General features: G+C 38.4%; 4 protein-coding genes across 5 annotated transcripts in view; 2 read left to right on the top strand and 2 right to left on the bottom strand.

Annotated features, from left to right (window-relative positions):
• Window positions 1–1,079: 1,079 nt before the first annotated feature.
• LOC146456351 (NADH dehydrogenase [ubiquinone] flavoprotein 2, mitochondrial-like) lies at window positions 1,080–10,342 on the top strand. The gene is made up of 9 exons (XM_085093226.1): window positions 1,080–1,203; window positions 1,302–1,382; window positions 2,514–2,576; window positions 4,519–4,606; window positions 5,352–5,451; window positions 6,030–6,127; window positions 7,609–7,718; window positions 8,933–9,009; window positions 9,565–10,342. Exons 1-9 carry the CDS (start codon window positions 1,144–1,146, stop codon window positions 9,656–9,658), a joined length of 771 nt encoding a protein of 256 aa, XP_084949352.1. The 5' UTR covers window positions 1,080–1,143; the 3' UTR covers window positions 9,659–10,342.
• Window positions 10,343–13,085: 2,743 nt separating this feature from the next.
• On the bottom strand, window positions 13,086–15,884 carry LOC146456350 (cystatin-A-like). 2 transcript variants are annotated; one of them, XM_085093228.1, is made up of 4 exons: window positions 15,755–15,884; window positions 14,478–14,579; window positions 13,891–14,004; window positions 13,086–13,628 (listed from the first exon to the last, which is right to left on the bottom strand). In XM_085093228.1, exons 1-4 carry the CDS (start codon window positions 15,833–15,835, stop codon window positions 13,623–13,625), a joined length of 303 nt encoding a protein of 100 aa, XP_084949354.1. In that variant the 5' UTR covers window positions 15,836–15,884; the 3' UTR covers window positions 13,086–13,622. The 2 variants fall into 2 exon arrangements, with proteins under 2 accessions (XP_084949354.1, XP_084949353.1); XM_085093227.1 differs by having other exon boundaries at window positions 13,086–14,004.
• A 3,563-nt stretch (window positions 15,885–19,447) lies between these two features.
• On the bottom strand, window positions 19,448–20,975 carry LOC146456349 (cystatin-A-like). The gene is made up of 3 exons (XM_085093205.1): window positions 20,818–20,975; window positions 20,258–20,359; window positions 19,448–19,746 (listed from the first exon to the last, which is right to left on the bottom strand). The coding sequence occupies exons 1-3, from the start codon at window positions 20,887–20,889 to the stop codon at window positions 19,624–19,626; spliced, it is 297 nt and encodes a 98-aa protein (XP_084949331.1). The 5' UTR covers window positions 20,890–20,975; the 3' UTR covers window positions 19,448–19,623.
• Window positions 20,976–21,592: 617 nt separating this feature from the next.
• Window positions 21,593–23,934, top strand: part of LOC146456348 (uncharacterized) — a 3,482-nt gene continuing 1,140 nt past the window's right edge. Inside the window, exons 1-2 of the mRNA XM_085093241.1 lie at window positions 21,593–21,923; window positions 23,927–23,934. The exon at window positions 23,927–23,934 is cut by the window's right edge and continues 1,140 nt beyond it. Of these exons, the coding sequence (XP_084949367.1) occupies window positions 21,807–21,923; window positions 23,927–23,934 (125 nt within the window). The 5' untranslated portion in view covers window positions 21,593–21,806. The remainder of the gene's footprint in view (window positions 21,924–23,926) is intronic.

Below are 23,934 nucleotides of genomic sequence, written 5' to 3'. Positions count from 1 at the left end.
GACATGTTTGTTATTTTTCATTTTTCATTTCCATTGTGAGTCATAAATTTGTGATATCATTGGCTCACTTGCTGGCATTCAATAATGGTGGGAATCATTTTGGATGATTTGAACTGCGTCACTACCTACAACCAGTGTCATATAAGCAAGTAGAAAAAAATATAAAAAAAAATTGCCGGGTGAAGCTCATCGCATGATAGCATCAACAAATTATATAAAATATATTCGGATGACTCTGTCTAATGTGCGTGAAGACTGGCAAGTTCATTGCAACATCAAAATTCGTGAATTCCCAATGGTTATGTTTAAAAATGAGAACAACTTTATTGACTGTACCACTATAATCAACAGAATAGCCATAAAGTACTCAAACCTCTTGCTCAATTATTTTATAATGTTTCCGGTTGATTTTATTTTCTTCTTAGTTATTTTGTTATGTCTTTTTCACCCTAGTATGAAATTCACGATTTTTAAGCTTGTTATGCGTAATTGAACTCTTGAATGTGAGATGAAGATAGCCAACGAGGCGCTATAATCATCTCGTATTCAACAAGCGCGCGCGGAATAACTTTTTTAAACAAACAATCAAGAAATGTCGCTTTGCAAGAACAAACAAAAGACAATTTAATTGTCACTATTTTGATTGGCTTAGTGTCCATGGTATGTGAGCCATTTAAAATTTTTGACGCTAGAACTTATTTTTCCCTTTTTCCCTGTATGCGCAAGTTAAAGGGGAAGTATCACGCGAATTTAATGTCGTTTCAAAACCCAAAAATGTTTGTCTGTCAACGGAAACATAAAATAATTATCTAGTTTTGTTATAAATTATCACCCTAGGGCAATAAAACTGTCGATTAGTGCAGAGTAGGTCAGAATGGATTGAAACTTGGAAAATGTTAGGTTAATGTTTTCAAGTTCTCGCATATTTGTTTTCAAAATGTGCTAGAAAAGATCAAGAGTTGTTCTTTTCAAGAATTGAGTTGATCTCTTTCCGCTCGTTGTTCTAAAATTGTGTTGTAGCTACGTGGAAGGTCTTATTTCACCACAGGAGACGGGTCTGTTAGATAGAATTACATGACGTGATTACTATTTTGTAAATTACCTCTGACCAAAGTTATCTTCAAATCATAGAGTCGAGACGCCATGTTGTCGAGTTGGAGGGCCTTGAGAAAATCTTTGTCAATTTTGCGCGCTGTTGTAAAGGTAGGGAAATAAAAACATAGTGTAGTTACTGCCAAAGCCCTGCTATTCGAATTTACCGAGGCAAACGCCAACCTCACGGAACATAATATGCATTTCAGACTGGTCAACATTCAGGGACCATTTTGAATTCGAGATGTTTTCATCGTCCACTTCCACTGATGTCGGATAAACTATTTGTGGTAAGTCGTCTTAAGAAAATTAACAGAAAACTGAATATTTAGCATATAAATATACAAGTTAAATCATATAAATGGTCAAATGAGCTTGTTTTTTCGAAAAACAGGGGCTTTTTTGTGAGTTACATAACTGTTGAAGAAGAAATATTACGCCAAAAATACTGTACGAGGGGCGGGGAGAGGGGTTTATGGAAGGTGCTCAAGATAAAAACAAGCCAAGCACAGTTTCAAGAACCCATCAGCTAAACCCACTACCCAGGTACTCTGAAGACCAATGGTCCATGCCATGCATTGAACCTTTGGTCCAAGCCTAGGGGCATAGGGTGGTTCAATGAAGTTGCAGTATGTGCCGCTGCTTTCCATATGGTACTGCAGTGTCTTAAAGGGGAAGTATCATGGGGTTTTTGATATCTTTTGTTAAAAATGATGAAATAAGACCTTCAATCAGCTGCAAAATAATTCTAGAATGACGAGAGGAACGAAATCAACTCAATTCTTGAAAGAAACAACTTGTGGTCTGTTCTAGAGCATTTTGGAAACAAAAATGCGAGAACTTGAAAAACATTAGCCTAATATTTTTCAAGTTTCAATCCAAACCGGCCTACTCTGTCTCTGGCCAGAGGCACTAATCGACAGTTTTATTGCACTGGGATGATAATTTTTGACAAACTTGACAATTATTCGTTGTTTCTGCTGACAGTCAAACATTTTGGGGTTTTGAAATGACAGCAAATTTTGGTGATACTTCCCCTTTAAAGTCCACTGAAATAATAACACAGGCCCTGATAAGGCCTCACTAGGCTTGCATTCATGTGTACTTGTAATGTATATTTGCATCAGGGTAACTCTATTTTTCTGTTTGCTCAGACTACAAAGAAGAATTTAAGGAGCAAAGTCAGGTGTAAATTAAATTAGGCCAGGATTAAGGTTAATGCTGGGGTTAATATTTGTGTGGAATTGAACTTAATCAAAACAAATGCACCCACACTGTCCTTGTTTGGTTGGATGCTGAGAAGATAAAACATGAGTAGGGCAGAGACCAGTTCTGCTTGAATCAGTACTGTTAATATGTACATGTAAATTAAATGTATATATTAGGTGCACTTCACACAGTTCTTTTATTTACCTCTATAGCATCGAGATACTCCAGAGAATAATGCAGACACTCCATTTGAATTTTCTCAGAAAAATCTTGAGGTTAGTACTTAAATTGATGTTCTGTAGGTTATCTTATAGTATTTTTAGTTGATGACTTCATGGAGGCATTCAATACTTAGAACCCTGCTCACTGAAACTCCCAAGAGAAGAAAAACGTAGTTTGAGTTAGTGGAGGTTGAAGTTGGTGTTGAATTTCAAGTATTCTGTTAATAATTAAGAAAATATTATGGTTTGATCATTCTTTCACAATCACAGGTCACTTTGGTGTACTAAGGTTTTTTTTTTTGTTGTTGTTGTTGTTGTTGTTGTTGTTGTTTTGTTTTTATTATTAGAGCCTTTTAATAAGAATGTTTAGTTCAGGAATTTTAGCTAAAATTTTTAAGAAGATATCAAGGACAAAACAAAGGCTAAGATCATGTTTCCATTTTGTTATAACCATGTTATTCAATAAAGACAAAAAATTTCTACATGCCAGAAAGCTGTATTTTGTTAACCGAAACAACATTTTTGAAGTAGAGTTTGAATTTTTTTTTTTTTAATAATTTCATTGCCTTACAGAACACAAAATAAAATATTACAGGTCATTACAATACTAGATACTACTTGGTTGATTATGCTTACAATACTTTACTTACAATGTTGACACTAATAGTATTTACAACAAATTACAATGAAAAGAAAAAAACAATAAGATGGTACAAAAGGGAAGAAAACGAAACACAGATAACAACACTTGTTACTTACACAGACCTTACTCAAAAAATTGTGCAAGCTGAAGAGTTCAGACAAAAAAAATTTCATTAGGTTGATTACGGAAAGCATTACTAGTATGTGAGAGCGAAGATAAAGAGCAGATTGCTGTGAGAAGCTCATTGATGACAGCGTATGTACGAGATGGTCGACAGAGTATGAAGTTATTGAAAGATACATGTAGCTGCAACCGGTTCAGAAGAAGTGATGCTATCAATCAGTAGATATATATTCTGCAAGAGGTTCCCATTTTTCCATATCGCCGCTTTTTGTTTCCAACTCAAGTCTTGATTTCAGAAAGCGTAGATAATGGTCAAAGTTAGGGGACGTTTCTTTAGATTTGGCTAGCCAGATATGACGTCGAGCTAGAAGAGGGCAATAATTAATTTGACGTATCCGGCTTCCGACCAAATGCTGTAATGTTTATAGGGTGGAGGTTTTGGGCATTAGTTTTATACTATGCAGCCATTCTGATACTCTTTTCCAAAAGTTAGATGTTTCGTGGCATGTCCAGAAGAGATGCATTAATGACTTTGGGCCTTCTTGACAGAAAGTGCAATAATTATTATCATTTGCCTTAAGCCCAATTTTATATAGAAAGTCATTGGTTGCTAGACGTCTGCGTAAAATTTGAGTTTTTTAGTTTGAGTTATCAGAGTTCTCATTAGAAGGCGGGACCCGGGTACCAGTACCAGGATACACAAGAGTCAGTACCTGCCTACTTTCAAACTGAACATAAAGAAATTCACTTCAAGTGTGATTTTCTGCCCAGTTACTCTCCTATAGGTGCCCCCCTACTTCAAAACTTAATGAAACCCCTGAGTTATTGGGATAAATTTGAGCTATTGGGAAGTAAAATTAGTTCAAGTTAACTGGTTGTTTGAGTGAACTGATGCATGTAGCAAATGTTTGAAAAATTGGGTTCAAATCCAGGGGAAATCGATTTTGTTCAAGTAAGTGAGGAGTTGAAATACCCATGTCTGAGTTAGTTGGGTTCTACTGTATACATTATTTGTTACTTATTTCTTTTAATATGCCTGCTCTCTCATGCTCAAAATGTATGTACATGTTCTTGCATTGCATTACATTGCATTGCATAAGTTTTATGTGCTTGTCATGGTATCAACCTTAATTTTGTTAATATATAGTTTTATTGTTCTTTGATGTAGCATTTTGTAGGCATTTGGCCTGTTCATTGTGTTGTACATCACATACTTCCTTTTTGTTTCAGAGAGCTAAAGTTATCATGGATAACTATCCTGCAGGACATAAGGCAGCTGCTGTTATACCATTGCTAGACCTAGCACAAAGACAACATGGTAAAAAAACATGTTATAATAATGTATAGCTCATGGTATGACCAACTTATTGTACGTCTTTTAAGATTGCTTTTTGTTGTTGTACCTCACTGATTTGACAGATGTTTTGCATGTGGTCTTAAATTCTTTAAGGAAATGTTGTTACAATGTTTTATTTGTTCTTTGTTCCTGTTTTTGGGATGTAAAAAGATCTTCTGGTAAGAATTGAAGGAATTGAGGGCCACTTGAAAAACAAATTGGCAAATCTGAGCCAAAACAACAATTGTTTACAGTGAAAGTAACAAAACCATGAACACTTGAAAGAGTTCTGTAATGTTTATTGTGTTGGGAAAGAAAAACAACCAGATACACTGTATGAGATTAAAAAACTACAAGCTGGTAATCACATGTACATGTATATTTGTGGTTGGTGGTTTTTCTTGTGGTCTGATTTCACCTCTCATGGGTTACAGAAGAATAAACATTCCAGGAATTTTTTTTAGTTTCTCTGCAAGTCAGTTTTTGATTCCAAAAGATCTATGATTTATCTGCCCTTCTTTCTTTTAGGGGCTAGATGAAATTACATGTACTTGTGTAATACATCTTCCCTTTATAAATAAATTGAATTATTTCTCTTTGTGGAAGAAGAGGATCACATTTTTGTAAGACTTAACAACATTTTTTATGGGTCTCTCATCATCTTCTCTTTGAGTCCATTTTCTTAGTTCATTATTATTATTATCATTTTATTTTATTTTTTTGCCAGGCTGGGTGCCAATATCAGCCATGAATTATGTTGCTGATATGTTAGAGATGCCAAAAATGAGAGTGTACGAGGTAGCAACATTCTACACCATGTTCAACAGGTTTGGTAATCTTTATTCTGTTCAGATTGTAACTGACTGGATAGGTGAATGATAATGATGATGATGTTACCGCTCAGATTCAACCTAACCTTTTTTAAATGTGCCTAACAATGTTGATAATAGTTACAAATGTAAAATCATAAGATGACATACAGTGTTATTATGTACAATGCATCCAGATCTAACCTTAATCCAAGGAACAGAAAAAATAACATACAAATTCATATCATAGACTGGGACATAATAATTATCCAGTCATTAACCACTTACTAAAACAGGTTTCTTAGAATTATTGAAATTTAGTATACAGACTGGTATGTTTCTTAGGTAATAACCAGTGTGGCCATAACAGTGGAGCTGAATTGGAAAAATTTGGATTTAAATTTAAAATTAGCATGGGCGTATTGTAACTTATACAGCTATACTTTTTTCTACCAAGCTTTTCATTTACTAATTTTGTGTTAAGTGTGTTCAATTCCCCTGTCAAAATTTTTGTCACCTAGTTGAAATAAATACATGTGCATTGTTAAGGCACAATCTTCACATGTATACTTTCACTATAATGTGTTTTTTTACAGAGAGCCAGTTGGAAAATATCATATTCAAGTGTGCACGACAACACCCTGTCAACTGAGAGATTCAGATATGGTGGTGGATATCATTTCAAAGAAATTAGGTATAGAAATCGCTTTGCAAAATGAATGGCAGATATTGCCAGTTCTTTTAAAACTGACCTGCTGTCATGTACATGTACATTTTCATTCTTAACATTATTGCTCCCAGCTTTATTTGTAGCAATGCACTTGTCTTGAGCATTGTAGATACTTGTCCATACTTTTTTGTTGTACTCTGTCAAGGAATGGACAAACTTTGGCGGGAGGTCTGGCTAACCCTTTTAAACCATTCATGCTTTTTAACCCTTTAAAGTGCCCCTGGGACGAAAATTCTCATTTTCCATCTTTTTGCATTTTCGTGTAGAATATGACCTTCTTACTCATGTTACTAAATTTCAATCCTTTATGGCGATTGGAAGTATTTTTTTTTAGCCATTTATTCGAGGTTTCACGGCCGCCATTACTTGGCCTTGTTCCGGAAGTTAACAAGGCCGCTTGCTGCTAATTACAGGAAGTGACGTCATTGGCTCAACACGAAAAATTCCACATGGCTAATTTTCATATGGATTCTACTTCATAAACTGTATTTTGCTGTTGCGAACTAAATAACAGCAGAATACAGTTTATGAAGTAGAATTCATATGAAAATTAGCCATGTGGAATTTTTCATGTTGAGCCAATGACGTCACTTCCTGTAATTTGCAGCAAGCGGCCTTGTTAACATCGGGAAAACAAGGCCAAGTAATGGCGGCCGTGAAATCTCGAATAAAAGGCCAAAAAAAAGTACTTCCAATCGCCGTAAAGGATTGAAATTTGGTAACATGAGTAAGAAGGTCATATTCTAAACGAAAATGCAAAAAGATGGAAAATGAAATTTTCGTCCCAGGGGCACTTTAAGTTCTAACAGTGATCAACATCACATTTCTCCTTGTATTATCAATGCTTAAAGGACCCTAGTCAGCTTCCGCCATTTTCGATGCCATCAAAATTATTGTTACTGCATGGTGAAGCGAAATCTTAATTCTTTACTGTAATTTGTGTTCCTGAAAGTATGTTTTACGATTATCTCTAGTAGTTTCACAGTGATTTCGTTCATTTCAACATGCTCTGAATGAAATATAATAGCCAAACTCTCGCATATAAACAAAAACAAACGTGTGGCTGACTAGGGCTCTTTAATTCAACCCCTGAGGTCATGAAAATAAAGGACATGATCACCCCAGGTGAATTTTCTTGATATGTTTACAACTTCTCCCCAGTAATTTTAAAACAAAAGTGTAAGGACAAGATAGGAGAATTTGTTTTTTTTATATTATGGGCTATTAATATTGATGCAGAACATTTGCAAATACTTCTGTACAGCTTTATTCGTATGGTACAGAACACATTATGTCACATAGTTATACTTGAAATGCAGAAGGTATACTGTGATTCAATTATACACAATGTTAATGTTGTGTTCTGATTACTTACAGTGTACAATACTAGGACCGCTATTGACTTTACAGTATGAATTTTAAAAATAAATTTATCTTGTTTGTAGGAATTAAGATGGGCGGAACTACTAAAGATGGCATGTTTACTCTGAGTTCTGTGGAGTGCCTAGGTGCCTGTGTTAATGCTCCTATGATGCAGATTAATGACAACTATTATGTAAGTTCTTTAAATATCTAAAAATGTTTTATTACTTGTTGAAAGTGGAAGGGAGGGGCATGGGGTAGTGTTTCAAGGGTGACTTAGAGTGTAGTTTAACCTACATCTATGAAACGACACAGTGAGTACATGACTTTTGCTACTGCGAATACCTTCTGTGTATGGTCCGAGAAAGTCATATTTCTTACAGGCAGTGCCTGTTGAAACAGATATTTTTGCACTGTTTATAAGTACAGTTGACTCCCTTTATTGCGGACACCCTCGGTACTGCGCGTTAGTATCCTAAATATAGCGAGAGTCCGTAATAGTGGGAATTAATTTCAGTCAAACGTCTGTAATTTATTTTTGCTAGGGATTTAGCTGCTGTCCGTATTATTGGGGTGTCTGTAATAGTGAGGTTTCCGCAATGCTAGAGTTGACTGTATGCCGGAAAAGCAGATTTTGACAAGGGTTACTGGAATCCAAAAAGTAGAAAAGGGGTAACAATGCATGTTACAGCAATAATTGAGCTTCAATTGTGGAAAAAAATGGCATACGTTGTTTTGTATTTTACCTCTTTTTGGAATAATTGTTGCTTAATTATCTCTAAAAAATGCGTGGTTATCCCCAATTTTCTCTTTGGATTCCACTAGGCCTTGCTAAGATCTGCGGTTTCCCACATAGACATAAACTTTGCGAAAATACAGTACCTCTGTATTAGCGGGCACCGTCGTTAAACTTTGTGTGTTTTTACTTGAGCGACTTTTTGGTGAAAGTAGAAACAGAACTTTTAGTTTTGTCAACTTGTAGTGTCTTTGTAGCATTAAAGGCAATCAACACTTGATCAAGAGTAAATGCCTTTTCCATCTGTTGGTTTCATCTGCCGTGGTTCTACTTTTAGCTAGCTTTACATCAACCTAGCTTCTCCACCAAAGGTCATTTGCAGTGCTGCTAATGTTCTCCATAATTATATTTTTCAAGATGGATTGGCCCATACGTATTATACATGCATGATACAGTAGATGCTTTTTGTTTATGTGACAATGCCCCAAAGCTAGCCATACATAATTGAAGAAAAGGTTAGCAAATTATATAGCACAAATGTTGAAGTAGCTTTGGCAAACCCGAGCAATAATAAAGTTCTTTTTATTATTATTATTAAAATCTGATATTGAGGAGCAGTATCAAAACTCCTGCCTTTTACATTGTAAATGTAATATCTGTTGACTTTATAGGAGGACCTCTCTGCTAAGGATGTTGAAGAAATTATTGATGACCTCATAGCTGGAAAAACTCCTAAAGCAGGGCCCTGGTAAGCTGAAATTTTTTGTTTGAAATGACTGCATTTTTAAAGTGATTACTTGAACATTCCACTCCTATTGATTGCTGCACATTACGCATCTCTGTTATATACTGTATCTGTCAATCATCCACTCACCTGTTCCACTGTCCTCCCACTCACACATTCACTCACTCAACCACCAGTTCTTACATTCAAGTTTTAACAATGATTTACACAACACAAAAACCTTAATTGAATTGTTCCAATTTGCTCCTTGAACTAGATCAGTAACTGTGCAAAGGCACTTACACGTTTCTTGTTTTAGCTACATGTAGCTATGTGTTTGTGGGTGATGGACCATGATGCACAAGTTAGTTTCTTAAAGAAACACAATTGAACCCACTTTACAAACACCCCAATACACTGCACAGATCATCTCACACAGCTGTTTTCTTATCTGAAAACCCAAACACTGTTCGTACAACCAAATTTTTGTGGCCTGTCAGAGGCACCCTTCCACCCTTTACAATGTTCATGATAACCACTTCATGTCTGAATTTGTTGTGGTTACATTTTCCTTTGCAGGAGTGATCGCTTTTCCTGTGAACCCGCTGGGGGCTTAACATCACTGACCGAGCCACCAAAAGGCCCTGGGTTTGGTGTGCGAGCAGACTTGTGAATGTGTCATTGTGATCTAGAATGACAATCTACATGTTGAACCTTGTAAAATATTGTTGGGAGATCATGGTCCTTCTATACAGTGCTGAGATTTTATGTACTGATTTAACATTTTAGTTACATGCGTTGTTGTGCCAGACGTGGCATTTTTGTCAGTTGTGTGAGACTGGTATGACACAAATGGCAGAAATAAATTTCCAGAGCGATTCACAAATACCACCACCACCAAATCATTTTCACTTGTAAAAGCATCGATGTTATAAAAATCGTGAGAGGTCGAGTATTTGTCTGTTGGCAGACGTACAATGTCATTACTGAAGTAGGCGTGGAAAATGGTCTTCAAAAAATACTGTACACTTGTAATAAAATGTGGCTTTTGCAGTGGTGTAGTGTTTTGTACTGTTTTGTGAATCCTTCTGGGAGGATTTTTTTGTTGTTGTTCTGGCTAAGAAATTATTGGTCTCAGAAATAATGTGTCTCACTGTCTTGCAAGGTCTTAAATTTATCATTTTTGCCACCCTTGAAATACTCTCGCATGCCACTAAAGTAACTTGCTTGTCACTTTGTTTTATTTTTGAGAAGTGTTGTACAAAGTTCTAAGACAAATTATCCTCTTTTAAGGAAATGATTGTATTGCAACACCTTTTGTTGTAAAAAATAAAATAAAATAAGGTCAGTTATTGTTGTGGATGCCTTTTTATTTTCATTTTATCTGTTGATGTGAGGTGAAGCTGCGCTTGTTACAGGTTATCACTGCTACCTCGCCATTGATTCTCTTCTGTCAGCTCTCACTAGGTTCTGTTTATGAGGGAGGCAGGGAGGTAGCAGCTGAGAGGAAAGAATGGGAGGAGACTGGAAGAAAACCAAAATTTTTGACATAATGGGAAGTGGGCAAAATACACTGAGAAGAACAATAGGGACTTAAAGAATTTAGACGGGACGGCCGTAGGGCACCGGCGGAAGTAAATTTTCACAGACTGGCCAAGTTACGCACGCTCAAGCTGTTGTCTTGCCTGCGTCACGTGGCGTCGAAAACGTAGTTTGGCAAGATTTTTCGTTCTGTGTAAAACGCGAGTATTTTAATCCTCTGATGTTTAAAAAAATGTTGTTGTACTCAGCTAAACACGTGAAATTAGTAGGCAAGAATCATGTTTAGTTTTCGACGCAATTTAGTTCGCAGAGATGCAAAGATACTGACATTGTTTGCAGGTGTACGAAATATAGAAAATAGGTATGGCATCGACATCGACCAAAACTTCCAAGTATAAAATAACAAATCGTTTTCTCGCACACAACGGATTAATTATTCTTTAGGGGCATTTCTCAGATTTACTGCTTTGCGAATCATTAAAACAAGCGATGTTTCAATCAAAACTTACTTCTAGAATTATAAATTAGAGATTCCAGAATGAAATCTTACGTGAACTGCATAAGAATGGTTTTGGCTTCAATAAAAACTAAAATAGTACATAAAATTGTCAGGTGGGTAAGATACTAGTCATCTGGAAGTGTAAGAAACTGTCAACTTGAAAACTTGATATATTGTAGTATTCCTGCTTCATTTGCTTCGTTGGCCAAGTTAATTTCGCTCTTTTGCTGATTTGAGGCCATTTTAGAGAGTCATTGCTTCCTAGGTGTTCTTCTCATAAGAGAATTGACTTGCCAAGTCTTAATTCCCTTACGAGTGGAAAAACGTAGGAAGCGATAACTCGCTATAATGGCCTCGAATCAACAAAAGAGACAATAAGCAATACATCGTAGAAACAAGGTATGTCATTTTTATTAAGGACTTTAAAGTATTTCTACTTCCTAAACCCGATCGTAAATATTCCCATACAAACTCTTATCTTTTCGCCGTGATCGCTATCCACCAGATGATCATTGCTCGCAGCTTCAGGTTGGGTTGCCTGTGGTCTTTCCGGTATCGGATTGTGCATGTGGGTTCGAAATTGGGAGCTTTGGAAGTATAAAAAAAAAGTACCGAAGGAGTGTTCTGCCATGAAAATCTATAAACGTCTTGATTGTAAGTGAGAGTAAGAGCAACGATTTAAAGAGAGTAATATAGGATAAGTGTAGGAGCTCGGTTAAACCACTTGTAAGTAATCAGTGTATACAGGAGCCCATTACGGAGGCTATCAACCATATCATTAGTTTGACACTGTTTCCGAAACTTAAACAATGCTGCAGTATGCGGAAAATCTAGCCATCGCTGCATGGAAAGGATATAAAACACAAGCAAATATCAAGAGTCGCAATCAACATTATAACGTACGGACTATTTTATTTTTATGAACTGCGTGAAATATTAAGCAATTATTGGATGAGGTTGAGCATGATAGCGAGAATTATCAAGGCCGAGGTTTGTGTTATCTGCCGAAGCCGAAGGCTGAGGCGGATAACACAAACCGAGGCCTTGATAATTTCGCTATCATGCGAAAACCGAATCCAATAATTGTTTTATTATACAATTATAAATGTACGAGCGTTGAGACATTTCACAGAACAACAACAAAGTAAGCCACGCAATGACACGTTTCAGTGTAAACATCTTTATTAATGACAGCCGTGAATAACGTGTAAAGCGGAATTCAAAAGGTTTACAGAAAGGATTTAAGCTTAAAACATCTGAAAACGTTTCAGGAAAAACTGAATCGAACTGAAACTTTTGAACAAAATTCTAAAGTTAAGTTGTACGGTCTTATGAAAAATGTTCCCGATTTGCGTTTAATGAATGTTGACATTACAGTTGAAGAAATTAAAATTTTTCGTTATCTCTGAATGAGAGTTCTGTACAATAAATTCCTCTTGAGAAAGGCTAATAACGGGAGATAACTGGTGCGGATTAATAGCCACTTCCTCACCTCTCACCTCGCACTCTGTCGTCAGGGTTTCCGACATTTTTCTCTTGGTTGAAATGTCAGTCCTGCTATAGCTCCGAATGCTGGATTCATTTCTGTGCCCGCTCACCGCCATGATATGCCTTGCTTCGAACCCGGACTTGTCCAGGATTGTAACCGCCGTTGCCCTGATCGAGTGATTGGTGTAACACTTTGAAAGTTTGGCTTCTCCAGAGATCCTTTTCATTTTTTCACCGAGCAAACGCTCTCCGACAACCATGTTATCGTACCACACTTGATCAGATATGCCGGCGTTTTTCTTCGGCCGCTGAAACAAAAATTCGTTTGAGGGATTCAGGTGCTGTATGTACCGTTCAAATGAAGCCACAGGACAGTGTGGTCCTGGTTTCTCGAACATCACGCCTCCTTCAAATCCTTCATCATTTTCTCGTCGGTTCTTTGTGAGTTCATCTGTTGTTTTGCACACATATTTTGCACCTTTGCCATCCGTGCTGAATGAAAAATCAGCTTTTTTGAGTTCACGAAGATTTTGCCTTCCTCGGCGACAAAAGTACAACATAACGGCTCGAAAAAAACTTTGTTTTGAAGCGTTTCCGGGCTGTTTTGGTTAAAAACATCGCTTTCGTACAGCTTTTTAAGATCTTCTTCGCAGATCGGTGGCGTGTGTTCGACTTTGGCGAGCCCTTGTCGTTTTAGTTCAACGCACTTGGCGCCAAAAACTTTGTTTGCCTCGGCAAATGCTGGATCGTTTATTATATCGAAGCCAAGAGTCGCCTTGAAGTGTCTGCCCAGTCCAAATCTCAGGCTGTTGAGAGTGTTTTTGGAATAAGAAGTTCCATCGACTTTTCTAGCTTCGGCATAAAATAGTTTGAGAACGTTACTGATGCCATCTTTGGTTTGCGGTTCGGGAACTTTCTTCTCCTTCAAATACTGCTGTAAAACTCTAAGAGCTGTCTTGGTAGCTCTTTGCGTCCTTGTCGTCAACAAGGCGTCCTAAATCCGCTTCTGAGACTGACGCGAATCTTGGAGCGGACTCCGCCATGACAATCTTGCTCAAACCGCCGGCTAGCTTGTCAGGTGACGAAAACCATTGTCTGCAAAAACGCGTCATACCTACATGCATAAACGCCAGTGTCTTTAGATGTGACGCGATGACACAGCGCCATCTGGAATTAGCGGGGTGCTTTTAGCCAATCAAAATTGAAATAGCATCAGCATTGTATAATAATATCGTTTAAAAACTCCAATAATGCCTAGCTAAAAGCTGAACATAACCAACTACACATATTATGTTATTATTTAACTAAACTAGATAAATAAGCGGGAAAAACTGCTTGACTTGGCTTGGAGCTCTCACAGTTTACAAATCCATTACCAAGGGCGGCGGCTCGATACTAGTGACTGTAAGGGTTCCTCCGTTAGCTGGCAAAGCCTGAGACACGCTTAACTTCCAGTACATTGGAGAGCCTGGCAAGCTTCCAACATAAACCTGCAGTAAATCAGAATTTTCAAGAGTTAAAAATTTTAAAAAGTATAAAAGTACTGTCGTTAGATTTATAAGCATTCCTTCTCCCCGGCAATTTGACGTTTCAATTTCCAGTTGATAAATGAGTGTCCCACCTATATCAGCAACTGCTACCCGTGGATCAGTCCATTGCAACCAACAATTTGATATAATTCAATGAAGTTGATAACTATTCAGTTCACACAGCTATGTAAAAAAATATCTGTGAAAGTTCGGGACTAGAACTGAGCCATCCAGTATAACCCAAGAACTGATGCAAACAAGATTTAAAAGAGTCCACGACAGGCAGGATAGAGGTGGTGAAATAAGTAGCTTGTTGCTCTGGTGTCTAGAATAGAAATTGTACTCAAAGCCGGAAATTCTTCCATCTAACAGCGAGATATCTTTAGCTTTGTATAGGTCTGTATACCGTTACTGTGGGGTATTACTGGACCAACCTTGATGCGATAATTCATTCCGGCTACAACTTGTTGTCTATAGCATATGGCTACGAACTGAGGGAAAGTTTGCTCGGCCATTTTGTCTGCTTGCATCTTTACCTATGAAACAAATTAAAAAACAAGTACAGGTTCAAACATGATTTCTATAAAATTGGTCTTTAGTTTCTAACACTCAGTTGGACCACCCGTGCCCGTATAATTAAATTCATTTTTAAAGAATGTGATCAAGTTTGGTGTAACACTATAACGTTTCTACACAAAACACAAATCATAAAATCATCCCGGATATTAGAATTTCGGTGGCCTAAGCTGGGTGTACTGAATTTGTAAATCAGAGACGGCAAAACACGGTCAAAAACGGGAAATTTTGATTCAAGCTACATAGTTATTGAGACGAAAAGCTTCCGGCGTTTTACGTTCAGAGACTGAAGAATTTTTACTTTGTCAGACAGCAGAACAGTTTAATTTTTACCGAGGAGAGAGGTGTTGCAGCCCAAATGTTTGGAAGGACAATTTTCACTGAGAGACAAGGGAGCTCGCGTGAATTAAGGCATGGGCCCAAAATTGTTCTCACAAAAAGTGTGGGGGCTGTCTATCTCTAAACACTTTTAATGTGGGCAGATGAAACTTTGACAGATACATACACTATTGATTTGCGGTAATTTGGTACTTTTAAATTATGCAAATTAGGTCACGTGACTTCCATCGGCAGAAAAAAGCTTTATCTTAAAATGGCAACACTTTTTCTTGCGTCCATAATTTATTTATCATTTTAATAATGTTAAGGGCGTTTATTATATCACTTCTGTGCTTGGCCTTCTTAAGATTTTTCTAAGCAAAGGCCTAACGGAGGGGGGTAATTGTCTTGGGGGACTGGGTACTAATCGAAAAATCCGTGTATTTTAAAAATTATTTAAAAATTCAAAAGGGGCCAAGCACAGTTTTGTAGATGCTATTATTGCAAGTTGTCTCGTACCAATCAGGTTAAATATCTCACAACGAAAAGTGTTGCCATTTTTGCTTTCATCATTTTAAGTAAATTGTGGCCGTGCAAAGTCACGTGACAACATTTACATAATTAAAAAACACTAAATTGACACAACTTGTCGATTTATGTATCTGGCAAAGTTTCAACCTTCTAATGCCAAAGTGTTCTGAGATAGACCACCCCCCTTCACTTTTTGAGCGATTTATTGGGGGCCCATGCCTTAATTTACCTGAGAGTCACCCGATGCAATGCTAAAGAAAGAATGCTAAGGCTAAATCAAACAAACCTGATCACAAATCTTTTGGATCTCCTCTGTGGCTACTTCTACCTTACTCCATCCACCCATACAAGTAAGTACTGCTCCCATTTTGAGATGAGTTTATACCCACAGAAATTACTGTTTAAATGAAGAGATGGGAAAGTGAACAACGGCGCAAAATTTATCCTTTTTTAATCGATAAGGCGGAAAATCAGCTGATTGGTTGAAAACATTAAGGAAATGTTCATAAGCTATTGTGGATGACTTACTGAAGTATGTCATTAATTAACGATATTTTTAGACCTCCTGTTGTGAAGTGTTATTTCGTAAATGTTTGTTTGGCACGTAGGAAGACGCGTTTTGATAAATATTACAAAGAAGTCTTAAGATTAGACAATAAAATCTTCTCAGTAGTCGACCAATTGTCAAACTAGCTTTGTTTTACTTTGCTTTTTGTAAAGACGTAAACACTTATTTCGCAGTTAATTTTAGAACAGGCCTCAAGGACAACCTATTTACGCGGGATGCCCTGAGGGCAGACGTGTCTAAAATTGGGCTCGCTACCTTTTTTTTTCTTCGTGGTAGCAAAATATTTCCAGCTTGTTTCGTTTAGCTTTCAAGGCCCATCATTTACCTAACTGATAACCTATATTAGCATGATTCGGTCATGAATTGGAATGTTCTTTAGAACGAAAATTGACGTTTTTCCTGGGTTTTCGCACAACTAAACAGATCATTTAAGTGTAGACTTAAGCGGCGCCGAATATCAATTTCCGATTAAGGTGATCATGCAGAAGTGGCGCGTTGATACCTGAATAAAAACAGGCTGGGAAAAAGTACTCATTGCGATCCAGAATTACTCTAAATTCTACACGGCTACAATCAAATCCTAATAGTATGCAGGATGTTTGTCAAATGAACCTATATTGCAGATGACCTGTAGCTTCGATGAGTCCCCTGTAGCTCAGGTCCTCTTCATGTGTGAGACAAATTGTGTCTTCTGTTTATATACCGAGAACGAAAAGGCGCGTTTTTTCGCTTTGTCGAAATCCTCCGCCGACTGTGAAGTAATCGGCCGGGGTTTCTAAGGAGATGGTCATGCCATACACAATTAAGCATATCACAATTTACTATGACGATTTTAGACTGTCTTCCGCTCTGAAGTGCTATTTTCCAAAATGTTTGTTTGGCACGCAGGAAGTCGTGCTTTGATGAAATCCGTCAGTTTACACTAAGCTAGACTACACTATAGACAAACAAGGTTGGTTTTAATTGTTTTTTGAGGAACTGACGTAAATGCTTCTTTCACAGATATTTTATCTGTTGTCAAGGCGCATCGATCTTAAAAGAAAAATTAAAGCCTGTTTTATTCATAACTTGGAATATAATTTACCGCAAGAATATATTTTTCCTGGTTTCTCCCAAAACGAAAACAGTACAAATAGAACGACACTGCAATTGAGTGTGAAACAACATTACAACATCACGACGAGCTGTAAATGCTACGGCATTATGATACGTCTTACGGCTTGTTTTTGTTTTAGTGTTTTTTTCTTTCGTGTTTTGCAGTTAACCTGCTAACTCAATAACGCAAAAAGGAAGTCACCCTTTAATGAAATCCGTTAGTTAGACTATAATATCCGGTCAATAGACAAACAAGGCTGGTTTGGCTTTGATTTTGAGGAGCTGACACAAAAACGTATTTTACACCTCCAGTTATTTTATCTGTTATAAGACTTACCACAAGTCGACTTCTTCAGTTAAGCGACGAAGTCGCGACAGCAAGCGACGAAAGAACGAGGAAAACAAAACCAACATAACATAAAGAGCGAAGAGGGTAAATAATATTGGAAAGGGCTTTTAGAAAGTTTAATCTGTAATCTGTAAAATAATATATATAGATAGACCCGGTATTTGGCAAGATAAACTCATGAGAAACAAAAGATTTTTTTCCTGCTTCCTATTACGTATGTAGACTACAGCGGCACCGCGTTCCGTCGCTTTACATTCCAGAATTTTTTTTTATTGCACACGACTGTTATAGTGTTATTCGTTTTGTGCACTTTTGTGCCATTGAACAGGTTTACTGCCGAAAAACGGAAGAAAAAAAAAACAAACCGTAGCTTTTACAATATAGGTTTAGCATTTGGACCTCATCGTTGTAATGCTCCCCGGGGGGTACTCCAAAAAAAATTGGGTAGGGGTGTGCGACACGCTTCCCAAAACCCTTACCATATTTATGACTAAAATCTGCGATTTTCCCTACCCTATTTATGACCTGAAGTAGCTTCTTCTAAAAAAAATCGAGCCCAGGACTAGAGTGCAAAAATCTATACCCTATTTATTACCAAAATGGCGGCAAAATGGCTAAAAGCGATACCCTATTTATGACCAAAACAGCCGAAAAACCATACCCTTTGGCGCCGCACATACCTATATAGCCCATATAAGGGAGTACCCCCCCCCCCCCGGGTAATGCTCTTTCACACTCCATTGCAGTGATCTGTACAGGTCCGCAAATGATCCCCGGACGGGAAATGATCCCCAAATTGGACCGGAAATAATTCCCGTACCGGAAATGATCCCCAAACTGGACTGCATTGCGTTACTATAGATATAGAATGGAATACACTTCATTTTTTTTCTTTATTACACAACAATTACACAACAGTCATTCTATTTAAACTATCTGCATGCAAAATTCACAACTTTAAAAATTATCAGTGTAGCAGCTCAGTGCAATAGAACAATTTAGCTATAAACTGGAACATACATGTATATAATTTACGAAACTGATCTGACACTACGGCAAAGGGCTTATTTATTTGGGCCAATATTTCAATTAGTACAACTAGTCTTCTTCAGGGCCAGAGATACAATAAGAAAAACTAACGGCCCTTAAAAGTTTAAATTAACGGTTAATGGTTAACTAGTGTATATGACGTAGCGTATATAACAGTAAATAGGATTTTTCATTTTCTCTCTTAAGCTGGGTTCTGTTTATGAGGGAGGCAGGGAGGTAGCAGCCGAGAGGAAAAAATGGGAGGAGACTGGAAGAAAACCAAAATTTTTGACATAATGGGAATTGGGCAAAATACACTGAGAAAAACAATAGGGACTTTAAGAATTTAGACGGGACGGATGTAGGATGCCGGCGGAAGTAAATTTTTACAGACTAACCAGGTTGCGCATACTCAAGCCGTTGTCTTGCCTGCGTCACGTGGCGTCGAAAGGTATGTCATTTTTTTAAAAGAACTTTACAGTATTTCTACTTCCTAAACCCAATCGTAAATATTCCCATACAAACTCTTATATTTTCGCCGTGATCGCTATCTACCAGATGATCATCGCTCACAGCTTGAGCTTGGGTTGCCTGTGGTCTTACCGGTATCGGATTTTGCATGCGGGTTCGAAATTGGGAGCTTTGGAAGTATAAAAAAAAAGTACTTAAAGAGTGTTCTGCCATGAAAATCTCTAAACGTCTTGATTGTAAGTGAGAGTAAGAGCAACGATTTAAAGAGAGTAATATAGGATAGGTGTAGGAGTTCGAATAAGCCACTTGGTAAGTAATCAGTGTATACAGGAGCCCAGCCATCGACCATATCATTAGTTTGACACTGTTTCCGAAACGTAAACAATGCTGCAGTATGCGGAAAAACTAGCCATCGCTGCATGGAAACGATATAAAACACAAGCAAATATCAAGAGTCGCGACCAACATTGACGTACTGACTATTTTATTTGTATGAAATGCATGAAATCTTATCGTTTAAAAGACTCCAAAAATGCCTAGCTAAAAGCTGATGGTAACCAACTACACACATTTTGTCATTATTTAACTAAACTAGATAAATAAGCGGCAAAAACTGCTTGACTTGGCTTGGAGCTCTCACAGTTTACAAATCCATTAGCAAGGGCTCGATACCAGTGACTATAAGGGTTCCTCCGTTAGCTGGCAAATCCTGAGACACGCTTAACTTCCAGTAGATTGGCGAGCCTGGCAAGTTTCCAACATAAACCTACAACAGTAAATCAGAATTTTCAAGAGTTAAAAAGTTAAGTAAGTGTAAGTACAAAGTAATGTCGCGGTTAAATTTATAAGCATTCCTTCTCCCCGGCGATTTTAAGTTTGAATTTCCGGTTGACGATGACTGGCCCACCTATATCAGCAATTGCTACCCGTGGGTCAGTCCTTTGCAACTAACAAGTTGAAATAATTCAATGAAGTTGATTACTATTCAGTTCCCTCTAACATTTGTCACACAGCGATGCCCTAAAACATCTGTGAAAGCTCGGGATTAGAACTGAACCATCCAGTCTAACCCAAGAACTGATGCGAACAAGATTTGTAAGAGTCCACGACAGGCAAGATTTAAGAGCGTCTGTGATTTTGGTGGTGAAATAAGTAGCTTGTTTCTCTTGTGTCTAGAATAGGAATCGTACTCAAAGCCGGAAGTTCTTCCATCTAACAGCGAGATATCGACAGTTTTGTAACAGTATACTCTTAGTGTGGGATAATACTGGACCAACCTTAATGCGGTAATTCATTCCGGCAACAACTTGTTGTCTATAGCATATGGCTACGAACTGAGGGAAAGTTTGCCCGGCCATTTCGTCTGCTTGGATCTTCACCTATGGAACAAACAAGTTCAGCTTCAAACATGATTTCTATAAAATTGGTCTTAAGTTCCTAATATCAATTGGACCACCCGTGCATATAAATTCATTTCCTAAAGAATGCAGTGATCAACTTTGGTGTACCGCTATAACGTTTCTACACAAAACACAAATCATAAAATCATCCCAGATATTAGAATTTCGGTGGCCTTGGCCGCTTAATGAAGCTGGGTGCACTGAATTTGTAAATCAAACGGCAAAACACGGTCACAAACCGGGAATTTTGATTCAAGCTTCATAGCTATTGAGACGAAAAGCTTCCAGCGTTTTACATTCAGAGACTGAAGAATTTTTACTTTGTCAGACGGCAGAACAGTTTAGTTTTTACCGAGGGGAGCGGTGTTGCAGCCTCAAGCGTTTGGAGGGACAAAGGAGTCACGCGATTCAATGCTAAAGAAAGGATGCTAACAAACCTCATCACAAATCTTTTGGATCTCCTCTGTGGCTATTTTTACCTCACTCCATCCACCAGGTATTGTTGCCATTTTAAGATGAGCTTATACCCACAGAAATTACTGTTTAAACGACGATTTGGGAAATAAACAATGGTGCAAAATTAATACAGTTTAGAGCGATAATGCGGAAAATCAGCTGATTGGTTGACTTACTGAAGCATGTCATTAATTAACAATATTTTTAGACCTCCTTTTATGATAAAGCGTTATGTCCTAAATGTTTGTTTGGCAGGCAGGAAGTCGTGTTTTGATGCCGGAATATGTATTGTAAAGAAGTCTTAAGTTTAGACAATAAAATCATCTCAATAGAGACCAACAGACAAACTAGCTTTGTTTTGTTTTGCTTTTTGTAAAGACGTAAAAACTTCAGTTTCACAATTAACTCAAAAAAGCCACAAAGACAACCTATTTTAGACATAATTTGGTCGTGAATTGGATTGTGCTTAGCGTAAGAATTTTTTCCTGGTTCCTTCGCATAACAAAAACAGATTACGTATGCAGACTACAGCGGCGCCGAATATCAATTTCGAGCTTGTTTTTGTTTGGTTTTGGTTTTTTTTATCGTTTAACTTTCAGAGCTAATTGATAACGTTATTAATTTATTAGCATGATTCGGTCATGAATAGGAATGTTCTTTAGAACGAAAATTGATGTCTTTTCCTGGGTTTTTCGCATAACAAAACAGATCATTCAAGTGTAGACTATTCTCACTGAATAATTAATTAGCGCATCATGAAACGACCTTTCAAATTGCTCCGTGGCCCTAGGGATGGCATTAGTGCATTTCGGGCTTTACTTATTAATAAGCTAGGCCATGTGGCTTTGATTTTACTCTGTCACAGCGCCGTCCGCCGAAACGAACGGCCGAGTTTCGTTTTTTCTAGTCGGTCAACCAACACCAGCCCGTTTTTTTTCTTTTCTTCGCTTGAACTGTGGTTTCTTTCTTCATGGCGGAGCCGGCGGGCGATTTACCTGCGTTGCCACCAGCACCAGAACCGCCTCCAGAACCTCCGGCGGAACCTGCGCCAAGACCGGCAGCAGAACCCGTGGTGGAACCTAATCAGGTATTTTTTCTGTCTCTTCCGCTTTGTGGTACGTGTTTCGGCTTGTTTTCGTATGCTAGTCTTCTGTCGTAGGCCGTCTTATCATAGTTTTTTCTTTGGCGTTTCGGTTAGTTTGGTATTCTTACCTGTTTTCGCCGGTTTCGTTATCTGGGTGGTTTTTACGTGGCACGTGTCCCTTGGGTATGCTTGTTTGTCACCGTTCGTTCCCTTGTTTCTTGTGTTTTCTCTGGTGTTATCTCTACAAGTTCTTAGGGCCTTTTTATGTTCGTAGGTTTTACCTTTAGGAGTAGACCTTTATTCTGGTATTGTTAAGTTATGTTTTCGGTTTGTGCCTGTTTTGTTTTGCGGGCTCCGGGAGCCCATACTTTATCTCTCGTTTCGGAAACCGCTTTTAATCCGTTGCATATCTTAGGTTTTTGGCTCCGCGAGCCAGGTTGTAATGTATCTTTATTGATTACGGTCCGGGAGCCAGATTTTAAAGGAGTTTGTTATTAACGGTCCGGGACCGTTTTGGCTCCGGGAGCCAGATTTCAAAGAAGTTTGCTATTAACGGTCCGGGACCGTTTTGGCTCCGGGAGCCAGTTTTGTAAGAGGATTGTTATTAACGGTCCGGGACCGTTTTGGCTCCGGGAGCCAGATTTGGAAGGAGATTGTTATTAACGGTCCGGGACCGTTTTGGCTCTGGGAGCCAGTTTTGTAAGAAGATTGTTACTAACGGTCCGGGAGCCAGATTTCAAAGTAGTTTGTTATTAACGGTCCGGGACCGTTTTGGCTCCGGGAGCCAGTTTTGTAAGAAGATTGTTACTAACGGTCCGGGAGCCAGATTTCAAAGAAGTTTGTTATTAACGGTCCGGGACCGTTTTTGGCTCCGGGAGCCAGTTTTGTAAGAAGATTGTTATTAACGGTCCGGGACCGTTTTGGCTCCGGGAGCCAGATTTGAAAGGAGTTTCTTATTAACGGTCCGGGACCGTTTTTTAGCTCCGGGAGCCAGTTTTGAAAGGAGTTTGTTATTAACGGTCCGGGACCGCTTTGGCTCCGGGAGCCAGTTTTGAAAGGAGTTTCTTATTAACGGTCCGGGACCGTTTTTAGCTCCGGGAGCCTGTTTTTAAGGGAGTTTGTTATTAACGGTCCGGGACCGTTTTGGCTCCGGGAGCCAGTTTTTGAAAGGAGTTTCTTATTAACGGTCCGGGACCGTCTTTAGCTCCGGGAGCCAGTTTTGAAAGGAGTTTGTTATTAACGGTCCGGGACCGTTTTTGGCTCCGGGAGCCAGATTTGAAAGGAGTTTGTTATTAACGGTCCGGGACCGTTTTGGCTCCGGGAGCCGGCTTTAAAGGAGTTTAGTCTTTACGGTCCGGGACTGTATTTTTTGCTCCGGGAGCCAGCTTTGTAAGCGGTTTGTTATTACGGTCCGGGGACCGTTATTAGCTCCGGGGGCCAGTCTCAGGGTTTGTTGTTTACCGTACGGGACCATCCTTTGGCCTCAGAAACACAGTTTTGTGTTTATTGTTAGACGTTCGGAACCCGTTTCCTTAGGGTACGGTTTTGTGGTTCCGGGACCCCGCTGTTTTATAGGATTTTGTGCGTTTGGTCCTAGACCCTCAGGTATTCAGACCCCGCCTACGTTTTTGGAAAGAATTTCGTTTGAAATTTTAGCTTTCTTAGTGTTTCACCTTAGGCTGTATTAGTCAAGGGCTGACCCTCTTTTTGCTTTCGTATTTACGATTTCTGTCCGCGCGGCTCCGGGGCTGTTTGTCTCTAAGCGATCTTTTCTTTGTGTTTCGGGATCGTTCAACCCTTAACAGCTTTTTGGTTCCACACAGAAGTTTTTGTTCAGTTCACCACCCGGTTTGTTTAGTTAAGAGATCATCGTTAGGTCGGTTAGGACGGCTTATATTTTAACGTTTGCGTTTGTTTATCTGTTTGGGAAGAGACATATCTGGACTACTCTCGTTTTGTCTGGGCCCTCGCTTAACCCTAGGTGTTCCTTTTTCGACCTCTCTTAGGCTGATGA

This window comes from Pavona decussata, unplaced genomic scaffold (assembly GCF_977016875.1).
Source record: "Pavona decussata unplaced genomic scaffold, jaPavDecu1.1 SCAFFOLD_258, whole genome shotgun sequence".
In the NCBI taxonomy this organism is placed as follows: domain Eukaryota; kingdom Metazoa; phylum Cnidaria; class Anthozoa; order Scleractinia; family Agariciidae; genus Pavona; species Pavona decussata.
This window is presented reverse-complemented; position numbering and strand designations above follow the sequence as displayed.